This window comes from Polistes dominula, unplaced genomic scaffold (genome assembly GCF_049000335.1).
Source record: "Polistes dominula isolate Pdom_NZ unplaced genomic scaffold, Pdom_raw_medaka contig_19, whole genome shotgun sequence".
In the NCBI taxonomy this organism is placed as follows: domain Eukaryota; kingdom Metazoa; phylum Arthropoda; class Insecta; order Hymenoptera; family Vespidae; genus Polistes; species Polistes dominula.
The window spans coordinates 580,766-600,343 of record NW_028301058.1 but is presented as its reverse complement, the minus strand read 5'-3'; the positions used below and the strand labels follow the sequence as shown (position 1 = coordinate 600,343).

Genomic DNA, 19,578 nt, shown 5'->3' with positions numbered 1-19,578 from the left:
TGTCTCGTAAAATTATAAAATACATTTTGTGTTCTAATAATCAACGAGATAATTCATTGAAAATGATTTCTGTATTTTGTGTGATATTTTTTCTCATAAATTTCAAAGTTATGCATATCACATTTGTATGAAAAAAAAAAAAAAGATAAAAAGAAATAGGTGCATTTGAGTAGTTAAATGCATTCTCGTGTACACGCTTTTCCTCCTTTTTTCGATAACAAAATGTGAATACGAGGAAGAGAGATAAAGAGAGAGAGAATAGAAAGAGGGTTGATAAGAGAATGGGGATGATGAAGTTACAAAGATTAATACCAGCAGAGTATTCCAGGAAAGAGTGAGAAAGCAAACGCAGTGAAAAGGCCCGCAGTGAAGGCGTCAGGATTCCTGGCGCCTATTTATTGAACGACCCTACCACATAGCTTAAATCGTTGCTCCTCTTTTCATTTGCCCAGATATCCTAGGATACATTGAATTAACATTTATGCAAAATACTTCATTAAAAAATAAAAAATAAATAAATAAAGAAAGAAAGAAAGAAAGAAAGAAAAATTCAATTATTATTAGAAGTAATAAGATTTCTTTTAGTTTAGTTTTACAAATTGAACAAAAAATAATATACACATGATTTAATATTTTTATTTATATGCAATATTCTTAGTAGAATATTATTTAAATATAAATAAACAAACAAAAGAAGTAGATTTTTATGTTAAATTGGCATGTGTGTAAACGTTAAGAACGTTAGCTTTAATATTATCGATTGATACAACGTGAAAACAGCTTAAACACGTAAGCTAGCAACGTGACTTATTTTTATTTGTAGAAACCTATACGAATAATGCTTCTTCGAAATGGTTTAAGCAAGAAATAAAGAAAAAGATAAAATCAGAAAATGATCGGAACAATGATCATAAAAAAATCGAAATCGGTTGATGTGTTATTGAGTTATTCGTCCATTTGTCGCACACATATTAAGACTTATATGGTTTTCTCATGGATGCTATTGTCAGAACTGGACCAAATTGAAATGGAACCATATGGGAGGCACCAGATTTTCAAATAAAAAAAGAATCATCAAAATCGGTTAACCCATAAAAAAAATACAGTCAAATTGAGAACCTCCTTCTTTTTTAAAGTCGGTTAAAAATGCACAATTGACGAGCATATTTCCTTGAACGAGTTACTTGACCTCGATTTCGATTAGTATAATTAACATTTCAAGATTATTAACATTTCTTTTCTTCTTCTTCCTCTTCTAATCCTTTTTCAATATTCCAAGAAATAAAAATTTTTCTAAAAGCTCGTTCGTTTGAATTTCGCGTTCATGGTTGAATCCTTGAATTTCACCGATTGGAAGGAAACACATTGAATAGCACACGTGCAGAAAATGACGTGTAGAAATCGATCGGCTACGAGAAAGCGGATCAAAGGATGCACTTTGACATTTAAAATGCGTTTTAAAAGATTCTCCTCAATACTGTGCGTTGAATTTCCTGATAGAAACTACACGCGTGTGTATTCCAAGGTTAACCTACAGATAGATGTGGTTTTTTTTTTTTTTTAAATCTTACGCGTATTTCTCGTAGGAGAGAAAACATATTTAAAAATAAAATACCAAAGCACACATCAAACCCACACATACATACACATGTACAAGCAAGCGTCATTTATTATTCTTTCTTTTTACAAATAAAAAAAAAAAAAATTAATATCCGCATTGTCACACGTCATTGCAGATTTACGTCATGACTGATATTTATGCAAAGTATTAATAAAGCTCAAAATGTTTGTTTAATTATAATATGTAAAATTAATATTAGTTCTATTTCCTAGTAATCTTAATATATAGTCAAAGTCAATCTATTAAAAAAAAAAAAAAAAAAACCAAGAAGAACCAGAGTGTTTGTATGTGTGTTAAAGCTAACTAAACCAATTGGTGTCATCGCGATAACCCAACTGGCATACTCTAGCACAATTTGTTATAATTTTGGCGTCGATAATAACCGGCAATTTGAAGATAAACCGACTAGGACAACGACTATCATAACCGAATCGTTTTACGATCAATAAAAATAGTATTTAATAGTTCACAGATTTCAAATGTTGATTGCTAATCTGTTAATTGGACCACGAAACGTGATAATCTATCATATATATATATATATATAGTTTTTTTCTATTGAACTATTTTCTAGATAGTAAAAAAAACATGGAAAAATTGGATCAAACGTTTTATAAGAAAGGTTCTTTTCATTTTCTATATTTCTTTCAACCCTATCGTAAATGACATTATTCTTGGCACGAGTATCGTTTCGTATAAATATTCTCTACCCATTTCTGTATAAATCGATAGGTTGTTCATACGTAATCTTACTAGAAAATATAATAAAAGAGAAAAAAAGAGAACTTGGGTTATTTTGAAGTAACAAGATTATCATTTAAGTTGAAAGTAAACATAAACACATTTAACAAACTAAATAAAAACGTTTAAATGATTGGAATTGATCGTTAAACGAGATACAAATAAAAAGAAGAATAGTTTTAAATGAAAATGACGAGACTATGATAGGAAGGGTCGGAAAAGGGATAGTAGTAAGTCTTGGTGATATGAAATTATGAAGAAATTCCCGTAATTCTGTTGGGAATCATCAAGTAGAGGAAGGAAGGAAGGAAGGAAGGAAGGAAGAAAAGAAAAAGGTGTTAACAAGTAAACGGGCTCGTAATAATTGGCTTTAGTGGCTTTGAGAGACCAACTTGATGAAGAGAGAAGGAGAGAGAGAGAGAAAACAGGTGTTTGCCCGTTAACGCCGGTTTTCTTCAGTCTTCTTGCGCCACTGGTACCACCACACAACCACCACCACCGCTATAATGTATTCAAGGCCAGCTAAGGCTTATTCATAAATCAGATCTCACTTTCATTCATGTGCTTGCTCGACGCGACACACTCTGACGAACTCGACACAACACATCATCAAACCTATCTCTTTCTCTTTTTATTTTACGTTTTTCTTTTTTTCACATTTTCCATAACCATTAGATTGAACAAATGTTTAATAAAATATCTAACATAATTAATTGAATTTATGTAACATCATAGGTGCCATTAATAATATTCAAGAACCAAGTGTGTTTTAAGACACACCTTTTTGTCAGACACACTTATCTAACGTTCTTACGACTAAATATAACTTCCTGTTACTTCTCGTAAGACTTCTTTTCCCTTGTGTTCCCCAATGTGTTAATAACGGTTTGATCCTACCATCTATGGTGATCCATCGAATTCATAGCTACCGGTTAGCTTTCATATTTCAACATTGTTCTTCCGGTCAATCTATAATCCCATTTACCAACTCTAACACATTTCTAACAGGAATAAACAAATGATCGATCAATTTCTATCATTTTTACATTAATGCACTTTGCCATCATTTGCGAATAATTATTTATGGGATTAGGTATTGATAAAGAAACCAGCAACTGTCTATCATCTGTGTAAAATAAAAATAAACAAAAAAATGATGTTGCTGAAGGATTGAATTTCATTCTCATCATTTCGTTTATTCGACGTTGCACCTACGATCGATTACGTAATCCCTTAAAGTTAGTACTCGTGGGACCGGACTCACTTTCAGCGTGTCAAGGACATCGACGGACAGGTCCTCACGGCCTAATTCCTCTGTACGATGAGCTCTCGCCGTTAAAATCGTATTAAACATCGACTATAAGAATCTTTTGATCATTCTCATTATATCTCTTTTATACTTAGATTCTTTTTCTCCTAATGAGAAATCTTGTGTGAAACTTGCTCTAAACACGTGTATACGTCCTACATATGTGTGACACACACGAAAAGTGATATTATATTTAAACAACTATGGCTTTCAACATTTCCTCATCTTACTTTCTAGAATTGAAGGTCCTAAAAAAAGAAAAAAGATAAAAAATCATTTTACATTGCAATCGATAAAAATGGTCTTGCGGAATTAGAAACATTTGAAAGTTCAAATTTGGAGAAATGCGAGAAGGTACGTTTCACATTTTTTCCAATATCCAACATCTCTCTCTCTCTCTTAGATCGTAAATAATAAAACGTGATTTATAGCTGTAGTATAATGTAATGTAATATTTACCTACTCACATGGAATACATAAAAGTATTTTTTTATATGTAAATAAAAAAGTGAAGCACTCATATCATGTCGAGGGATGCAAATTTCAGTCATAGGTTGATTCCAAAATTCTGAGTGTAACATGTCAAGGTTTGTAATAGAATTATACCATGTTATTAAGCCTGAAATCAAAATTACACATATGAAATACATAAAAGTATTAATGTATATGTCTGTGAACCTTAAAATTCTAGCCGTGAGACTTAAACTTTTAAAACTAGGAAATATTGACTTCCCCATTTTTCTCTTGAACTGCATCGTTACTTCAAATTGACCTATTTTATTTTACATTTAGTTGTGCATCACGTAACACCTACATGGGTTCTACTTCAACTATTTATCAGTAGTTTATTTTTATACTTTTTATATTTCAATTGTTATTGGTTTATTTAAAACATAAATGATGATTATTAATAATAATATGCATAAATTGTATCCTTTTTGTGACAACATCTTGCACAACCAAGCATGCAGCACACGTTCAGTCAAATTTAATGGGGGGAAAAAGAAGAAGTAGAGGAGGAATGATTTTTCGATGCTCTTAGGAAAGTATGCGAGAATAGACGCGTTGTCCTTGACACGCCATGAGTCGACTGGATCCGCCGAAGGAATTTAATTCTTTTGGGCGCCGAAAGTGAAACACACACGATGGGGTCCCCTTTTGGCTTATCGAACGAATACGGCAACTAAAGTTGTCTACAAATACGTGACACGAAATTATTCTCAACTATTTACAAATTGTCTTCTTTATGAAAACATATCTACACATTATTTGATAATTTATCAACAATTTATCATTATTAATTACAATTAACTAATTATTAGGGAAATATATTTTATCATTTTAGGTAGGGTAGGTTTCTAGCCTTACCCTGGAACCTATCCCTTTTACTTAGGACTTGGGATAATAATATAAATATTTAATTATTCGAATATATTTATAGATGAGATAAAAAACTAACCATAACAAATACTTTTGCTATTTTATTATGCTTATCTACGATTAATTATTTGTGACTATCAAAAGAAGGGGGTTAACGATCCTATGGGTTTCATGAACTTTAGTAAATAAAAATAAAAAGATAGGAGGGGCTGAAAAATCGAAAGCAAAAAGATATAACCACAATTTGTAATTCAATTCTTAATTACGACACATCAGGTTTTTTTTTCTGTTGGGTGGGTTAACGAAACGATTCTAAAGTTAGAACGGCACAACTTTAGAATTCCAGCTATCGCAGACATTACGTGTATGTGTTTTATGTATGTCTATGTGTTCGTTTTCTTTTTCTAAAAACATTTTCGATGTGTCCAATAGCATTTAAGGCTTTATATAACGACAGACTTAGGGCGACAATAGAAAAAGAAGAAGAAGAAGAAGAAGAAGGAGTATCACGTATCTTTTTCACGTTTCAAATTTTCAACATCAAAAGAGAAAAAGAAAAAGAAATCACAAAGGTGGCTAAACAATTTTGATTTTGATTTTGATTTTTATTTTTATTTGTATACGTCATTTTATGTACGTCATCATATCTGTCGGTGGTGTTTACGATGCACGAAATTTGATCAAAGTTTTTTTTTCCTTCATCATCTTAAGAGAGAAGGGGGTGGAAGAGGAGGAAGAAGGGAAATAAAAGAGAAATAAGATGATGTTGTTATCGGAATTCTTTGAAGATTTGCCAAATGTAATTTACGCAATTTAATATCATTACCATAGACTTACAAATAAGATTTGAATTTGAAACTTTACACGCACGTCAAAATTTTACGTCGAAATTGTGAAATGATAATAATATTGTTTCTACTTTTATAATCTAAAAGTATTTTTCTTTTTTTTTTTAAATAATTTTATTTAGCAATCAATTAAGATTTGTTTTTATGCTAAACGTATGATATATATATATATTTTTTTTCTTTTTACGGGTCATGTTTGATTATAATATTGTTTCTTCTATTTAATCAAAGATATGAAAACAAAAAATTCGATGTTATTCCAAATTCATAATAATTAACGATTATTATGTTGATTCTTTAAATATTTCTCAATCATATTTTCATTTCGTACGTTGTAATTCTTTATTTAATAGAAAAGAACAAAATTTTAATTAAAAATTTACGTGGTTAAATTTAATTTAAAAATACTTTTTTTTTTTTACACATTCTCTTTAAAAAAAACCGAAGTTTCCAACGAAACTGAAATATACCTAAGACTCGTTTCAACGTAATTCACATAATCAAATATTGAAACGACGAACACTCTCTCTAAACAACCATCATCGTCATCTTCCTTTTTTTCTCATTCAGTTTTCACTCTCGTTTGTTGCAAGATCTTCTAAGAAAAAAGAAAAAAAAACCGAAGACAAACATGAAACAAACTCATTGAAACGAGTCTTCTTTTTTAGGTCCTTCTTTCCAACCCTTATTTTATCATTTTCTTTTTCATACTATTTTTCTTTTATTCCATTTCTTTTAATTTCAATTTCTCATTCACTCATACAAATTTTCTTGTTCTCTTTCAGTGAAACGTGTCGTCACCAATGCCAAAATCATTTCAAAATGATTCCCGTTGTGTCGTAACGTTAAATACGCTACCAAATCTTAAACTCACATGTTCCCTCTTCTTCCTTTTTCTTATTTCGAATTCGGCAAGAATTCGTGATTACGCGTAGGAGAATTTCATCGACATTAAAGGTATATGTATATGTGTGTATGTGTAAAATACTTATGTACGACGACGCAACCGTTAATAGATACATAAACGTTAGGTAACATCGAACATAATCGCTTGAGCAACCATTTCAAATTTAATCGCGATTTCTTCTTCTTCTTCTTCTTTTCTTTTTTTTTTTTTTTCAACATTACGAACGATTAGAAATACAACAATAAAATGTTACAAGTGTTAGCTGATCAAAAAAAAATAAATAAATAAATAAATCATAGAATAGGAATGATTAATAATTGAAATTGATGTTAGTTCCTTGTTGTATGATAGTTCGTTTGATTCCATAAAGGAACTGGATCGACGAGTATCTCGTGGTTTGCGGATTTAAACCCGCCCACCACGAGAGGAGAAGAAAACACGCACATCCACGTTACACCTATTAACCACAAAGTCCTGACAATGAACTAGATAACGAACGTCCGTAGTGTGTCTAGGTTAGTAGTGACAACTTTGCAACTTCCATATCAACGTGACACATAAATTCAGTATACCAGTTCCAGTCATTTATTTCATTATTTTTAAATATCAAATTATATTTCCTGTACCTTCTTTTATTGTCCCAAGTCCAAGTCCAAGATAAACTGAAAGAAAAACAAACGACAGAGAACAGAGTACCGATAATATCACCCATGAAGTAAAATATTGCAATTGGTGAGTTGGACATAATGATTATGGCATGAGAACCACTGAACCTAAACTATTGCCATTTCTAAAGTTGCATATTTATTGTTCAAGGAGCACGGCATTGATCCACATATTGCCTCGCATTGAAACGTCACGACAACGATCAAAATCGAAATTACCTTACTTGTCTTCGTTTAGAAATAGACCAACAATTGCACTTGGATGCAATAAATTTAATATCATCTTAACATAAGTGCACTCCTTAGTCTATCATAAGATTCATCTAATTGGCATAGAAAATAGTATAAGAAAGGTGTGATGATATTTTAGTTTGAGGTTTTAGAGGTTGCTAGTTTAGTACATAAATCATCATAAATCAACATTTAAGATTGTTCAATTGTATGATAACTGAAAGGGCCTATAAATAAATCGCGAGATCGCGAACGTAATCGGCGCAGCTCGTTGTTTTTCTGTTTTCACGATCAAGTTTGCCGAGAGGGGCTGACTAGCCGGAGCCGCTGACACTGGCATTGGCCTACTCTCTCTCCGGCGTCATTCACTCTCCTGCTTCGCCTTCGTGTTCTCACTCTCTTTCGTTCTTTGCAACATAAACTTAACTGCCCCGAGTCTCTCCTCCTAAACTCTTTTTCTTTTGCTATCTAAGCTTTCCCCTCTTATCAATCTACGAAGCAAACTCGTTCATCTAATCAATGAACACAGACGTTGTTCGTTAAATAAATCATGTGTCAACAAGCTGCAACAAAACAAAGTTTAAAAAGACATTGCATTATTTGCGACAAAATTCAAATAGCAAAAGTAAAAAGAACTTAACTGAATGTTTTCTGTTAATAAATTAGATGAGGAAGTAAGAAGAGAAATTAGTTTGATGGGGGGAGGGGCAAACAACGAATAACACAACCAACTACGACGATTAAGAAGAAGAAGAGGAGGACGACCTGGTTTCGAAGCGAGAAAAGTCGTTCGTTTCTTATTCAGAAATCGGATGAGAGTCAACGAAGAGACCATGAACTAAACGGAGGAGGGACGAAGAATCTTCCCGATTCTGGACCCTGGAAAGCACTTCTGTACCTTCCTTTCTCTCGTAGCGTACATATCCACATACACTACCTTTCTCTCTTTCTCGTTCTTACATTGGTTGGTTAGTTTGGTTTGCTTGGTTGGTTGTTTGGTTGGTTGGTTGGTTGGTTGGTTGGTTGGTTGGTTGGTTGCTTGCTTGCTTGCTCTCTCCGTCGTTCAGTTATGAAAGTGCTGCAAGTGGAGCGCGCCTTTGCGACAAACAAAGCTGTAGTAGTACTTTTATTTACGATTGACCGACTTGCATCAAAGATGAGAGCTGTTTTAGCGCTAGAAGAATAAGAAGAAGAAGAGTAATACGACCGGAACGATTTGAAACACCTTCCGCTTTGCTTTTTTATCCTTCTTATCCAACAACCACGTGTATATATCTAAATATCGAGATGTAGTGTAATTGGAAGTGTAAGAAAAAGGAAAGAAGGGAAGAAAAAAAGGACATCATAGCGGATGCAAAGAGAGAGTGGAAAAATAAAGGTAAACCGAGAGAGTGGCAGCAACTGACAACCTACCAAACATTCAAGAAAAATCATTCAAAGACGATGATCCTCTTTCTTGAGAGAGTTTGGATTCTTCAACACCGGACGTAAGGATTCCTTTTCCTTTTGCGAGAGTGCAAGAGCGCGTGCATGCATACGTGCATGCATACATGCATGCATGCCACTTCGGAAGTTCGAGAACCGCAGAGTTTCCATTCAAAGTTGGCCGATATATCTTATCGATTTTCCTCTCTTGTTCTGGTAATGGAAAGAAACGATTGGAAGGAATCGAAAGGAAGATCGAATGAGGGAATCGAGAGCGAGCCTCTTCAAGAGAGAATCAAGCGGTACGACTCTTATTAGGGAATTGCACTTTCTTTCGTACTCGCTCACTCGTTTGCTTGTTTACTTGTTTGTTCCCCGTTTTTGGTCCGGCCTGTTTTGTTCTGGTCAGCTTTGGGTCTGGTTTGGTCTGGTCTGGTCTCGTCTGTTGAGTAAAACGATCGGTTAGCAGTAACAGCAAAGACATTAGCAAGCTATTGGCGACATATCGCGAGATCATCACACACAGAACGGCTGTCTTCGAGGACGGCCGAAGGTGAGAAGAACGAGGAAACCGAGCAACTCTCCTCCAAGTCCAACGACCTCAGCTTGCTAAGTGGGTCGATTGTGGGCGCACGCAATCGGTCCCAACGATTTTGAAAAAATAGCCGACCCACATTTGCAAGGGAGTACTTTCACGGTCGCTAACCCCGCGCAAAGCGAGAAGATCGTACCCGTACCGCACTGTACCGCACCACGCCGAACTACTACTATTACTACTACTACTACTACACCGTTAATCTAAGAAAAGACACTAACTCTTCTTTCTTTTCTTTTCGTTTCTTTTTTCTCATCTTGTCATTGGTTGTCTCTTGCCACGTGAAAATCGTCTCGAACTCTCTAAGCCAAGTCTCTTTAAAGTGAATACCACTCTTACCGCTTGGCATGAATCAAGAGTGACTTCCTCTTCAAGCGAGATGACAAACAAAGAAAGAGAAAGATACCTACTAACAAACGACACATTTCTTTTTCACCTTCCAAATTAGATTTAGATCTTTTACACTTTTTAACAAGTAAATATATTGTCATTTAACTGAATACAATATCTGCTGATGATCACTGGCCAACCAAATAAAAAAGAAAATTACAAACGAAACTAAAAAGCAAGACTAGAACAACAACAACAACAAAATTTGCATAATTTAAACATTGAAGTTTCTCCTAGAGATCTTCTGAAGGAGCCTTTCTCGATCCTTTCGTTTTTCAGAAAGAGATTAGTCAGATTCCTCATTTCTACATTGGGTTATTAAAGAGTCGTCGCTCCCAATGTTTTCCCACCCGTGCAGATCGTATTTTTCGTCCTACACGCGATAGGATTTCCCCGTTGGATTTCTCAACTTTTACCCTCGTGCGAAGCGACGATGTTCTACGTAAGGAGCCCCACTTTTCACCACAGATTCTCACGATATCGTGCTCGGAAAGTAGCGAAAACGTGCTCGAGGATTTCTTCCCCCCTTTTACGTCTCATCTCCCTGGTTGGTTGGTTGGTTGGTTGGTTGGTTACTTGCTTACTTACTTTGTTGCTTGATATATACATATACTTGAGAGGATCGCGTTGTGCTGCTGCTGGTCGGTTCGCTTTTGCACGGTTCGCCATGCACAGAGGATAAAACTGTCATCTCGAAAGTTGGCCTACTATCTCCTCGAACGCGATAATAGCACCACAGTCACGATCTCTCTCTCTCTCTCTCTCTTTCTCTTTCTTTCTTTCTTGCTTTGTTTCTTTCTTTCTCTTTCTACTTTCCACCCTCACCTTCTTCCTCTTCTTCTTCTTCTTCTTCTATTTGGTCCTATCTCGATCGGGATTTCTTATCGACTAGCTTTAATCGTTTTACCAAGTAAGCCTAAAAAGCAACATTTTTAGCTAACTCATGCAAGATAAATAGATAGATAGATCATTTTCTTTTTACCTCAAGAATAATCCATTAAAACTATATTAAGATAAAATCATCGATAGAATCTACTTAATCTCACATTTATTATTATTTGTTTAATGAGGATAATATTAGGTAAAAAAAAAGATTTTTCTTGACGTATGATAAAGAGCCAAGGATCAATTTATTTACTTAGTGTGCAGCATCTACTTGGTAAACCAGAGACTAGACAACTTGCATGCGGTATTACGAGGACCAATCAGGATTCGAGCCCTACGACGCAGGACTTGTTTATACATCGTGACTAAATATTTCAACAAGATCTACGTTCAATAAACTAAATCTACAGTTCTGACTCTGTTTTATATTCAACAATTATCAATGTTGAAAACTTCAATAAATCATCAACTTTGTTCTGAAAGACAAACAGAAAAATTCAATTATGGAGGGTCAACATATTAATTACTGTTATGACTAGAATCATATTTATACTCATTCATATCATATCGTTCAGAAAAGATATTCAAGTTACTAAAGTATATTTAGGGAAACTCATCCTGAAAACAAAGGGAAAATCAATAATACCCCATGGGTTTACGCATTGCGTCTACCATAGACGCAATCTCGCAACGTATCTTGAACTATTCTCATAAAATTAGTATTCCAATAAATAAACTCTTCTAATTCTCTTGGCTACTTTCAATTTAATTTCAAAGATCGAATTTTAATCTTTGATTTGTCGAATGATTTCTAATAAATCAACTTGAATAATTTATTCTCTCACCTTGTTGCATCGTTCGTATTTTCTCTCTCTCTCTCTCTCTCTATCTCTGTCTATCTATCTATCGTTCTTACTTTTTCTTGTTCATTGCAATTGTGTAGAAGATCAGATGCAAATGCGTGCAGTTCGTGCCACGCTACACCTGCCGCGTATTCTGGACGAGCTCTACTGTGTGCCTCTTCGTACGACCTTGACACGCTTGACTGAGAACTACAGAAGTCTCCGACCGTTGGGTACCAAATCGTAACTTGGCACACACCCGAGAGTATAGTAATAGAAAGCATAACTAATTCTAAGTCAACGAAATAACCAACCTACTCTTTTATCAATAAAACCAACCTATTGATTTTTGTTTTAAAACGAATTATTTAGAAATATATAGCTAAATTATACAGTAACCTGTCCAGTCATTAAAATAATAACAAGAAAGTAATTGAAGCGAGAATTTCAATAATTTGTCGGTCTGGTAATTAAGCTAAAGAAAAAAAAGCAAATGAGTTCATAAAAAATGAAAATCTTCTAAGCTAAGATCATTAAAGGGTTAATGGAATTCCGCATAACATGGCCCAATTAAATCTGTTTACCATTCGGAACAGTGGTTAAACTTTCACGATGTAAATTTATTGTAATGTGCCACAACTCCTCTCGTCTAATGAGTCAGAAATATTCCTCGCGTCTCATTAAATGCGTTCTCAGAATCATTCCGAAAGATTAGCGAAAGATATCTCCATCGGATACAATCGGATATATCGAAGAATAAACCAATAGCATCTTTCCTTTACTTGGGAGTCAATTTATGCGCGTAGCGTATCTGGGACGAGTGACCTGATTAGAACACATTATCATTGATGCACTTCTTCTTTTTCTTCTTCTTCTTCTTCTGCTTCTCCTTCTTATTCTTTTACAAACACTTGTGAACTCCAGCAGCACGGAAGTTACTCTCCTTTAAAGTTCTAACCAAGGAATTGTTTGAACATGTAAATTCAATTCCTCTCGAAAATCCATCGAAGAAAAGTTTGACCTATGCAAAAAACCTGATCTGGACTTGGCTTGGCATGGCTGGTGGTACGCGTTTAGGATTATCAATCGATCCTTTTGACCCCAGCCGATGAACGAAGGCCACCGCATTGGCGAAACACTTTTCAAATGAAGTCTCTCATCCCAACTCCCAAAAAGGGCTGAAAATTTCAAACTATTTTTATCATTTCAACAAATTAACAATCACGATTATCATGAACATCACTCGTAGGTGTGAGGATTGTTCATTTAATTGTAAAAAAAAAGTGCCATATGCAAGTTCTTCTTCATACGGAAACTATAAATCACAGTAGGAAAGACAAACGAGATTAATCACGTTCGGAATGCTACTCGTGATTGCCATTTAGTATCTTGATGTAACATGAAATTCGATAAACTTCCATTCCCAATTCCCTCCTTCTCTTTTTCTCTGTCTCTCCCAGCTCTACCGTCTGTTCCTCCTACACATCTATCGGTCATTTTTCACGAAATCAATCGTATTACAGTCTCGTAATTGCTTCCCCGATGGAAACTGTATTTACGACTTTACCGATCCTAATAACATTAAACCTTTAACGTCGATTATAAATTATCCTGAAAGGAATATCGATAAAAAAAATTTTCTTCTATCGATCTTAGGATCATCGATGGGGGATAGCAAAAGAATAAAGTCTTTGAGTGGCCGTCGTGTAACGAATCGACGTCCATTATTTTCAATATGGCAAGTTAAAAGAATAAGTTGGTAGTAACTTCATATACCTGTCTATCTACCTGTATATATAAATTACTATTTTCTCGGTTAGGTTTTAATACATACAAGGCTTCCCTCTTGAGCACCCTCGAGTTAACAAAAAGAAGAAAGAAAGAAAGAAAGAAAGAAATTCATTATCTAGCAAGGATGAAAATGAATTCTGTTGATAATAATTCTCGAAGCGGAAGATGGTAGTAGGGAATAGTCAGGTGTTTACAGTGATCATCAGGATACACGCGGTAGGTGTGATGTAAAGAGGTGTAGGTAGAGACAAGGGTGGGTTCTTGAATGTATAGGGCAAGTAAAGTCGGTTGTTTGCAATAGTGGTGGTGGTAGTTGAGTTGGGTTGAAGAAGAGGGTGGTTAGCATGAGTGCGGGTGCGCGACTGCATGCGCCGCTGCAGCAACGCCATAGTACCGGCACCCACCGTCCTTCTACGCCTGGGCGCCACAGTCTCTCTCTCCGCATGTCCGGAGCCGGCTGAATCCGACGTTCCTTATTATCGCCGTAGGTCCACCTATCGTCTACGTTACTCGTGCAAAATGGTAAGTCAATAGACGATTCATTCATCAAAGTGAATAACCCAAGAGCCAAGGATTTAAATTACCTTGTTCTGTTTTTATTCTTTTTTTTTTTTTTTTAATTTAAATACTTTTCCAAAGACAATCGTGTTTCGTTGTTCAATGTTCAAACTTGTTTTATGTTCCAAGAACACCGGCCAATGTTATGTTATGTACATGGTCAACTGAGCTTTGATCAGTTTATTATTGCGGACTTTTTGTTGTTTGATATCGCGCTTGTACGAGTGAGATTAGAAAACTCACGAATCATTTTTGTTAACTTCTTCTTCTTCTTCTTCCTTCTAACTAATACCTACTTCTTTCTTATCTCCATCCTCTTCTGTCTTTCTAACTTTCTTTTCCTTTCCTTTGTAAGACTTTGACATTAGTCGGTTATACATTCGTGATACTTGCCGCGAATTTTCTTCAAAAGAAATGGGCGCCTTATTCTTCTTCGTGAACACGTAAATATCTGGGTCAAGGAGATAATAGCGTGTGTGTTAAAAGCACGGATAGTTATCTACGGGCTCCAAACAAACTTTCCAAAAGCAACGTGTTCTCTTCCGTTTGACACTTCACACGTTGCGTTGTTAACGACCGGAAGAGTTGAGTAGAGAGGAAAACTCTGATGCTGTCTCCCTGTATGTGACGTGTGTTCAACTTCGAAGAGGCTCATTATTTTACCACGAGGTAGCACCACCGTACGGCCTCTAATCTTTCCTGAAAATAATCCGTTTTTCATTATTATCAATTATTTTCAAAATTAATTATGTTATCTTGAAAAATCATTTTCCTAAGTCCAATAAAAAAAAAAAATAGTCTTTTGTAGCAGCATGGCTTTCATTTGTTACTTTTTCAAAGTTCTTATTTTTATCTAACAATTTGAAATGAAAACTAGGGTTGCATAATTTTGAAAATTGTGATGTAAAAAGTTTGCCTTTGCAAAGAATCTAAGTTACGTGAAACAACGTTAGTCATGATAATCCAAGTATCGATCTGTTTTCCCTAACTATAGTATTCTAACTCGATTAGGAGAACGAAGTAACATAGAAATACGTGCACACATGTATGCATAGTACAAATGCTATTCAACGTTTCGTGACAATTTGCAATGATGAACTTCATCTTTATACGTCATTTTTATTCGAAAGATTATCGCGATAGTTTATTCGCGTGTAATAAACGTGAACGTGCAAGTAACTGCGCAAATTCTTGTCGATTTCAAATGAAAAAATAATTAACTTTGCAACGCTAGCTCCCATAAATCCTGCCAAGTTTCAAATCTCTTAAACGACTTTTAAAAAAATAAAAAAAAAGTAGATAAACTACATAATCAAAAAAGAATATAACTCGGTACTATTTGAAAAATGCGACAATGCGTTCGTATCCGCGCTGACTCATGCCCTTGCCCTTCCACCAAAAACGAAAGCGAATCTATACTCAGGGTCGCATTCTTTCCTGCAAAGTCCTGCGCACCAAGGCAAACACACCCACCAAATTAAATGCAATTTATTCATTCTACCAAACAAATATGACAATTAAAATCAATTTAAAAATTATTACAAAAACGTGTTAGTATATTTGTATCGTTTACGAGCTGACAAACATCTAATAAACTAATAAAATTTATGTTTAAAGGATGTTTAAAAAAAGCAAGAAAATTCCACAGGTGCTTGCGGATGCAACGCTGACGGATAACCATCACCGTCAGCGAGGATTCGCAGCTAATGGCAACAACCCGGAAGGCATCACGATATGTAATCTGATAGACGGAGAGACTCTGACCTACAGTTTAGCCCTTATACGTGGCCGAGCACCCTTAGCGTGCAACTATATTACCGTACGAGCTCAAAAAAATGTGATATCGGAATGGCCAGTCATTGGTGGGGAATTTCGCGTGTTAGTTGATCTTCCGCGTGGATCAAACAAATTGGAACTTGAAGCAGGAGGACACAAAAAACGATTGACGCTATTGCATGAGCCAAGAACGACTAGGCTACGAGTGACACCGGTATACGTGGTATGCGCGGGACACGATGGTTACTTTCAAGGCCCACGTAGAGAGGATAGATCACCGGAAAGCGCGGCAACCAGAATAGGTTTGGGTGCTAGATTACTACAGACACTAACAGCTGAGAAATTGCGAGAAGCTGGACACGGAAGAAAGACCTTTCAATTGGAACGTGATTTGGATGGTCCGGAATGCTTGGTGATGCACAGTATGCTTCACGTGGACAGAGCACGAGCTATGTCGCAACGAGAATTATGGGAGCTGATAGCACGCGAACTGATGACCGGTCCATTAGCATCGAAGGACCGGAAATACCTAGCTTTCTTATCCTGCACGAGGTATCGCGGTGCACCGAGTCCCCGTACTCACGAAGATACTTTAGCGAGAACGCAAGGTCATGCTGCTTTGGGTGGTGGTGGTTTAGCACTTTTCGGTTCGGCTTGCTTGCATACGTGGCCTACCTGCATGGCCCAAGTATTACCCCGATTTTTAGACGCAACGGTAGTTGACACCGAGCAATTAATGGATGACAGCAATTATCGTGGCACCCATGGTGGTTGTCTGGCGACTACCCTTGGATCTGTCTTACACGAGCTCGGTCACACGTTCGATCTTGGACACACTAGGGAAGGTATTATGGGACGTGGTTTCGATTACGTCGACAGGGTCTTCGTTGGTGCAGCTGGAATCGATTTTAATCGGAATCCCATCAGGAGAGATCCCCAACACACGACAGTTGCTCTTAGTAGACCTCTCAGCGTCACCGTCACTGTACAAGAACCGGTATTGGCCAGTCCCCGAAGAGGTAGACTTTTATCCGAAACGTCTAGGCCATCTCCATCTGCAAACACAAGACAATTACCTGGTAGGCTATCCGCTCCAGCCAGTCCTGAACTAAACAGATCCTTTTCCAAAACCTTAAACGCAGCCGAACCACCCTCTCAACCGGACAGAACTTTTTGGGGCCTTCTTGTGCTGCATTGCTCGCATATCATCGATGGTTTAACACCGAAGTTGACAATCATTCCAACAGACGTCACAACGACATCGAGTACGATGGTAAAAGGTATGATCAGAGCTGAAATAAATACAAAAATTTAATATTACATTTAATAGAGATCAACATTTCCTATATCGATTTATTTTACAGAAACGTCGCACGTTCACGTTACGGTATACGAGTGATCGAACTGAGAGAAACATCCGGTGGTATGGTCGTTGGTTCTCGTCAATTTCCTGGAAACCGACCACCCATAGAAGCATTGGTACCACCACCCCCTCCTCACTGCCTGGCAGCTTTAACTCTAATCGCTGAGGATTCCACGGGGAATATACTTAAACATGAACTTCCAACTGCCTTCTGAAGGTCATTGCAATTTTCACGACCGATCTAATCACCTTTCCTTGCCTTACGAGCCAAAGAAGATGAAAAAAAGTGAACATTTCTTTGAAACTACTCAGGATTCATTTGAAATTGCCGCTACATTATCACCGATTGATCGGTACCGCGACAAAAAAAGCTACTTCCTAGTAAAAAGCACATTTTTCTCGCGGCAATTAGACACCCTATTATTATCCTAATAATAATCTAATACGTATACATTAAACACCTGTACTCTAGCTCTCTTTTTCTTACTCTCTCAGGTAACTTTTAGTTCTTTTTTATAGCACAAGAGTCTTCGATTCGTGTTAAAAGTAAAATATCGTAACTGCCATCTCTCGTAATCATTTTCATCGCTTTCCAAATGAATATTATTCTATTCTCATTGAAATAAACATACCTGGAAATACAGGGTATCATGTAATTAATGATACAAACGATCAAGGGATTACAAGACACCCTGTATATCATTCGTATATTAAAATAAATTGAAAAAAGAAAGCTGTTACCTAATGGGAGGAGAAAGAAATGCTCAAAATAATGAACACGTTTCATGCCACGTGTACCACCGGTGGTACACTTACAATTAGACATATTTATTTATTATAATTTGCTGAAAAAATATATGTTTATAACAAATTGAATTCTGTACAAAAATATTTCTATTAAAATATTGATGCATTATACAAAATGCAGTATAGAACCAAAGCACATAAGTTTGTTCAATTGTTACATTTATAATAATTAATAATTACATGTAATGGTTGATTTTGTTCAAGCAAATTGAAATGACTTGAATAAAAAAGGGCTTGGCATGGAACGTGTTAATCAACATTTTTAAAATTACAAACAAGATAAAATAGAAACGTGTGCTTCTATAGGTCAGTATATAAGCAAAACCAAAACCAAAAACAAAAAATACCATCGTGTAATAAATTAATAACGAATAATTGTAATCGTTAAATATAACATAGATAACACAGGGATTTTCTACGACCTAAGTAAAATTCCATTTCTAGTCGACGAAAGAAATTCAAAAATAAAATAGATCTCGTTCTCGTATCTTATATTCGTGTTCTTTTCTTTTTTTTTTTTTTTTTGTATCAATTAACAAGAAATATGCGATTTGTTTCATGCACACTTCATCTGGAGTGTATTAAAAAATAATAGAACATTAGATTATGTTACACTCATAAACTTGTGCACAAAAATTAATGAAAAAAAAGAAAAAAAGAAAAGAACAGAAAATTTTGAAAAAGACAACATACACACGCGCGTAAGTTTAAACGTGTAAATAATAATAATAATAACAATAATATTTAATATAATAGTAATGAAAAGACGAATAGTTAAGGGATTAAAGTAATTGAAGTAATTTAAAGTAATATTTGCGTTTGAAATGTAGTCACAGCGTAATAATATCTTTTAAAACGTTAATACCAAAAAACGCAATAGCGTTTATAATTGTATTACGTATGTATATGTACAGTATTATTCCTGAAATTATTTTAATAATTTTAGAAACTAGTGGCGAATATTAAGAAGAATATTTACTAAGGAGACAATATTGTAAAACGGCGATTTTTTCAGCTAAGATTTACCAATGAGAAGTGCATCCAATTTAATTTAAAAGAGATGATAAATAATTTAGATGAGAAACCCCATTTAATAACAAAGCATTAAGCTAGTCAGTAAGGATATAACAAAAAAGAAAAAAACAAATTTTATTATTTAAAACGCTTAACAAAAATAATATATTAAGTATATAAGAAAAATTATATTTAATATTATATTTAGAATATTAAAGCCTGTGCTTTGGGGAATGCGTATTAAAAAAAAAAAAATACAATAATATGTTCCTATATTATTAATTCTGATATTTATTCCTCCCTTTTCATCTCGATCCATTCCAATTAATTAATTTTCATTTTATAATATTAATTAATTATTATACAATTAAATTGCATATTTAAAAACTATTTCTAAATAATTTGACAAGTCATGAAAATATAAAACAAA

General features: G+C 35.1%; 1 protein-coding gene and 1 long non-coding RNA gene across 4 annotated transcripts in view; one reads left to right on the top strand and one right to left on the bottom strand.

Moving 5' to 3' along the window:
* The window catches only part of LOC107068837 (uncharacterized), a 23,735-nt gene extending 9,568 nt beyond the window's left edge, over window positions 1–14,167 (bottom strand). The window contains exons 1-2 of one of the 3 annotated variants that reach the window (XR_016177695.1): window positions 14,035–14,167; window positions 313–13,017 (exon numbers count right to left, since the gene is read on the bottom strand). This is a non-coding gene — a long non-coding RNA (uncharacterized LOC107068837). Of the gene's footprint in view, window positions 1–312; window positions 13,018–14,034 lie in introns of those variants that run through there. The other 2 variants (XR_016177697.1, XR_016177696.1) reach the window with 2 other exon arrangements.
* LOC107068836 (uncharacterized) lies at window positions 13,997–19,578 on the top strand. Its single transcript, XM_015325624.2, is given in 4 exon segments — window positions 13,997–14,152; window positions 15,837–17,139; window positions 17,142–17,244; window positions 17,329–19,578. Coding segments are annotated over 4 exon segments (1,776 nt in total). The 3' UTR covers window positions 17,543–19,578.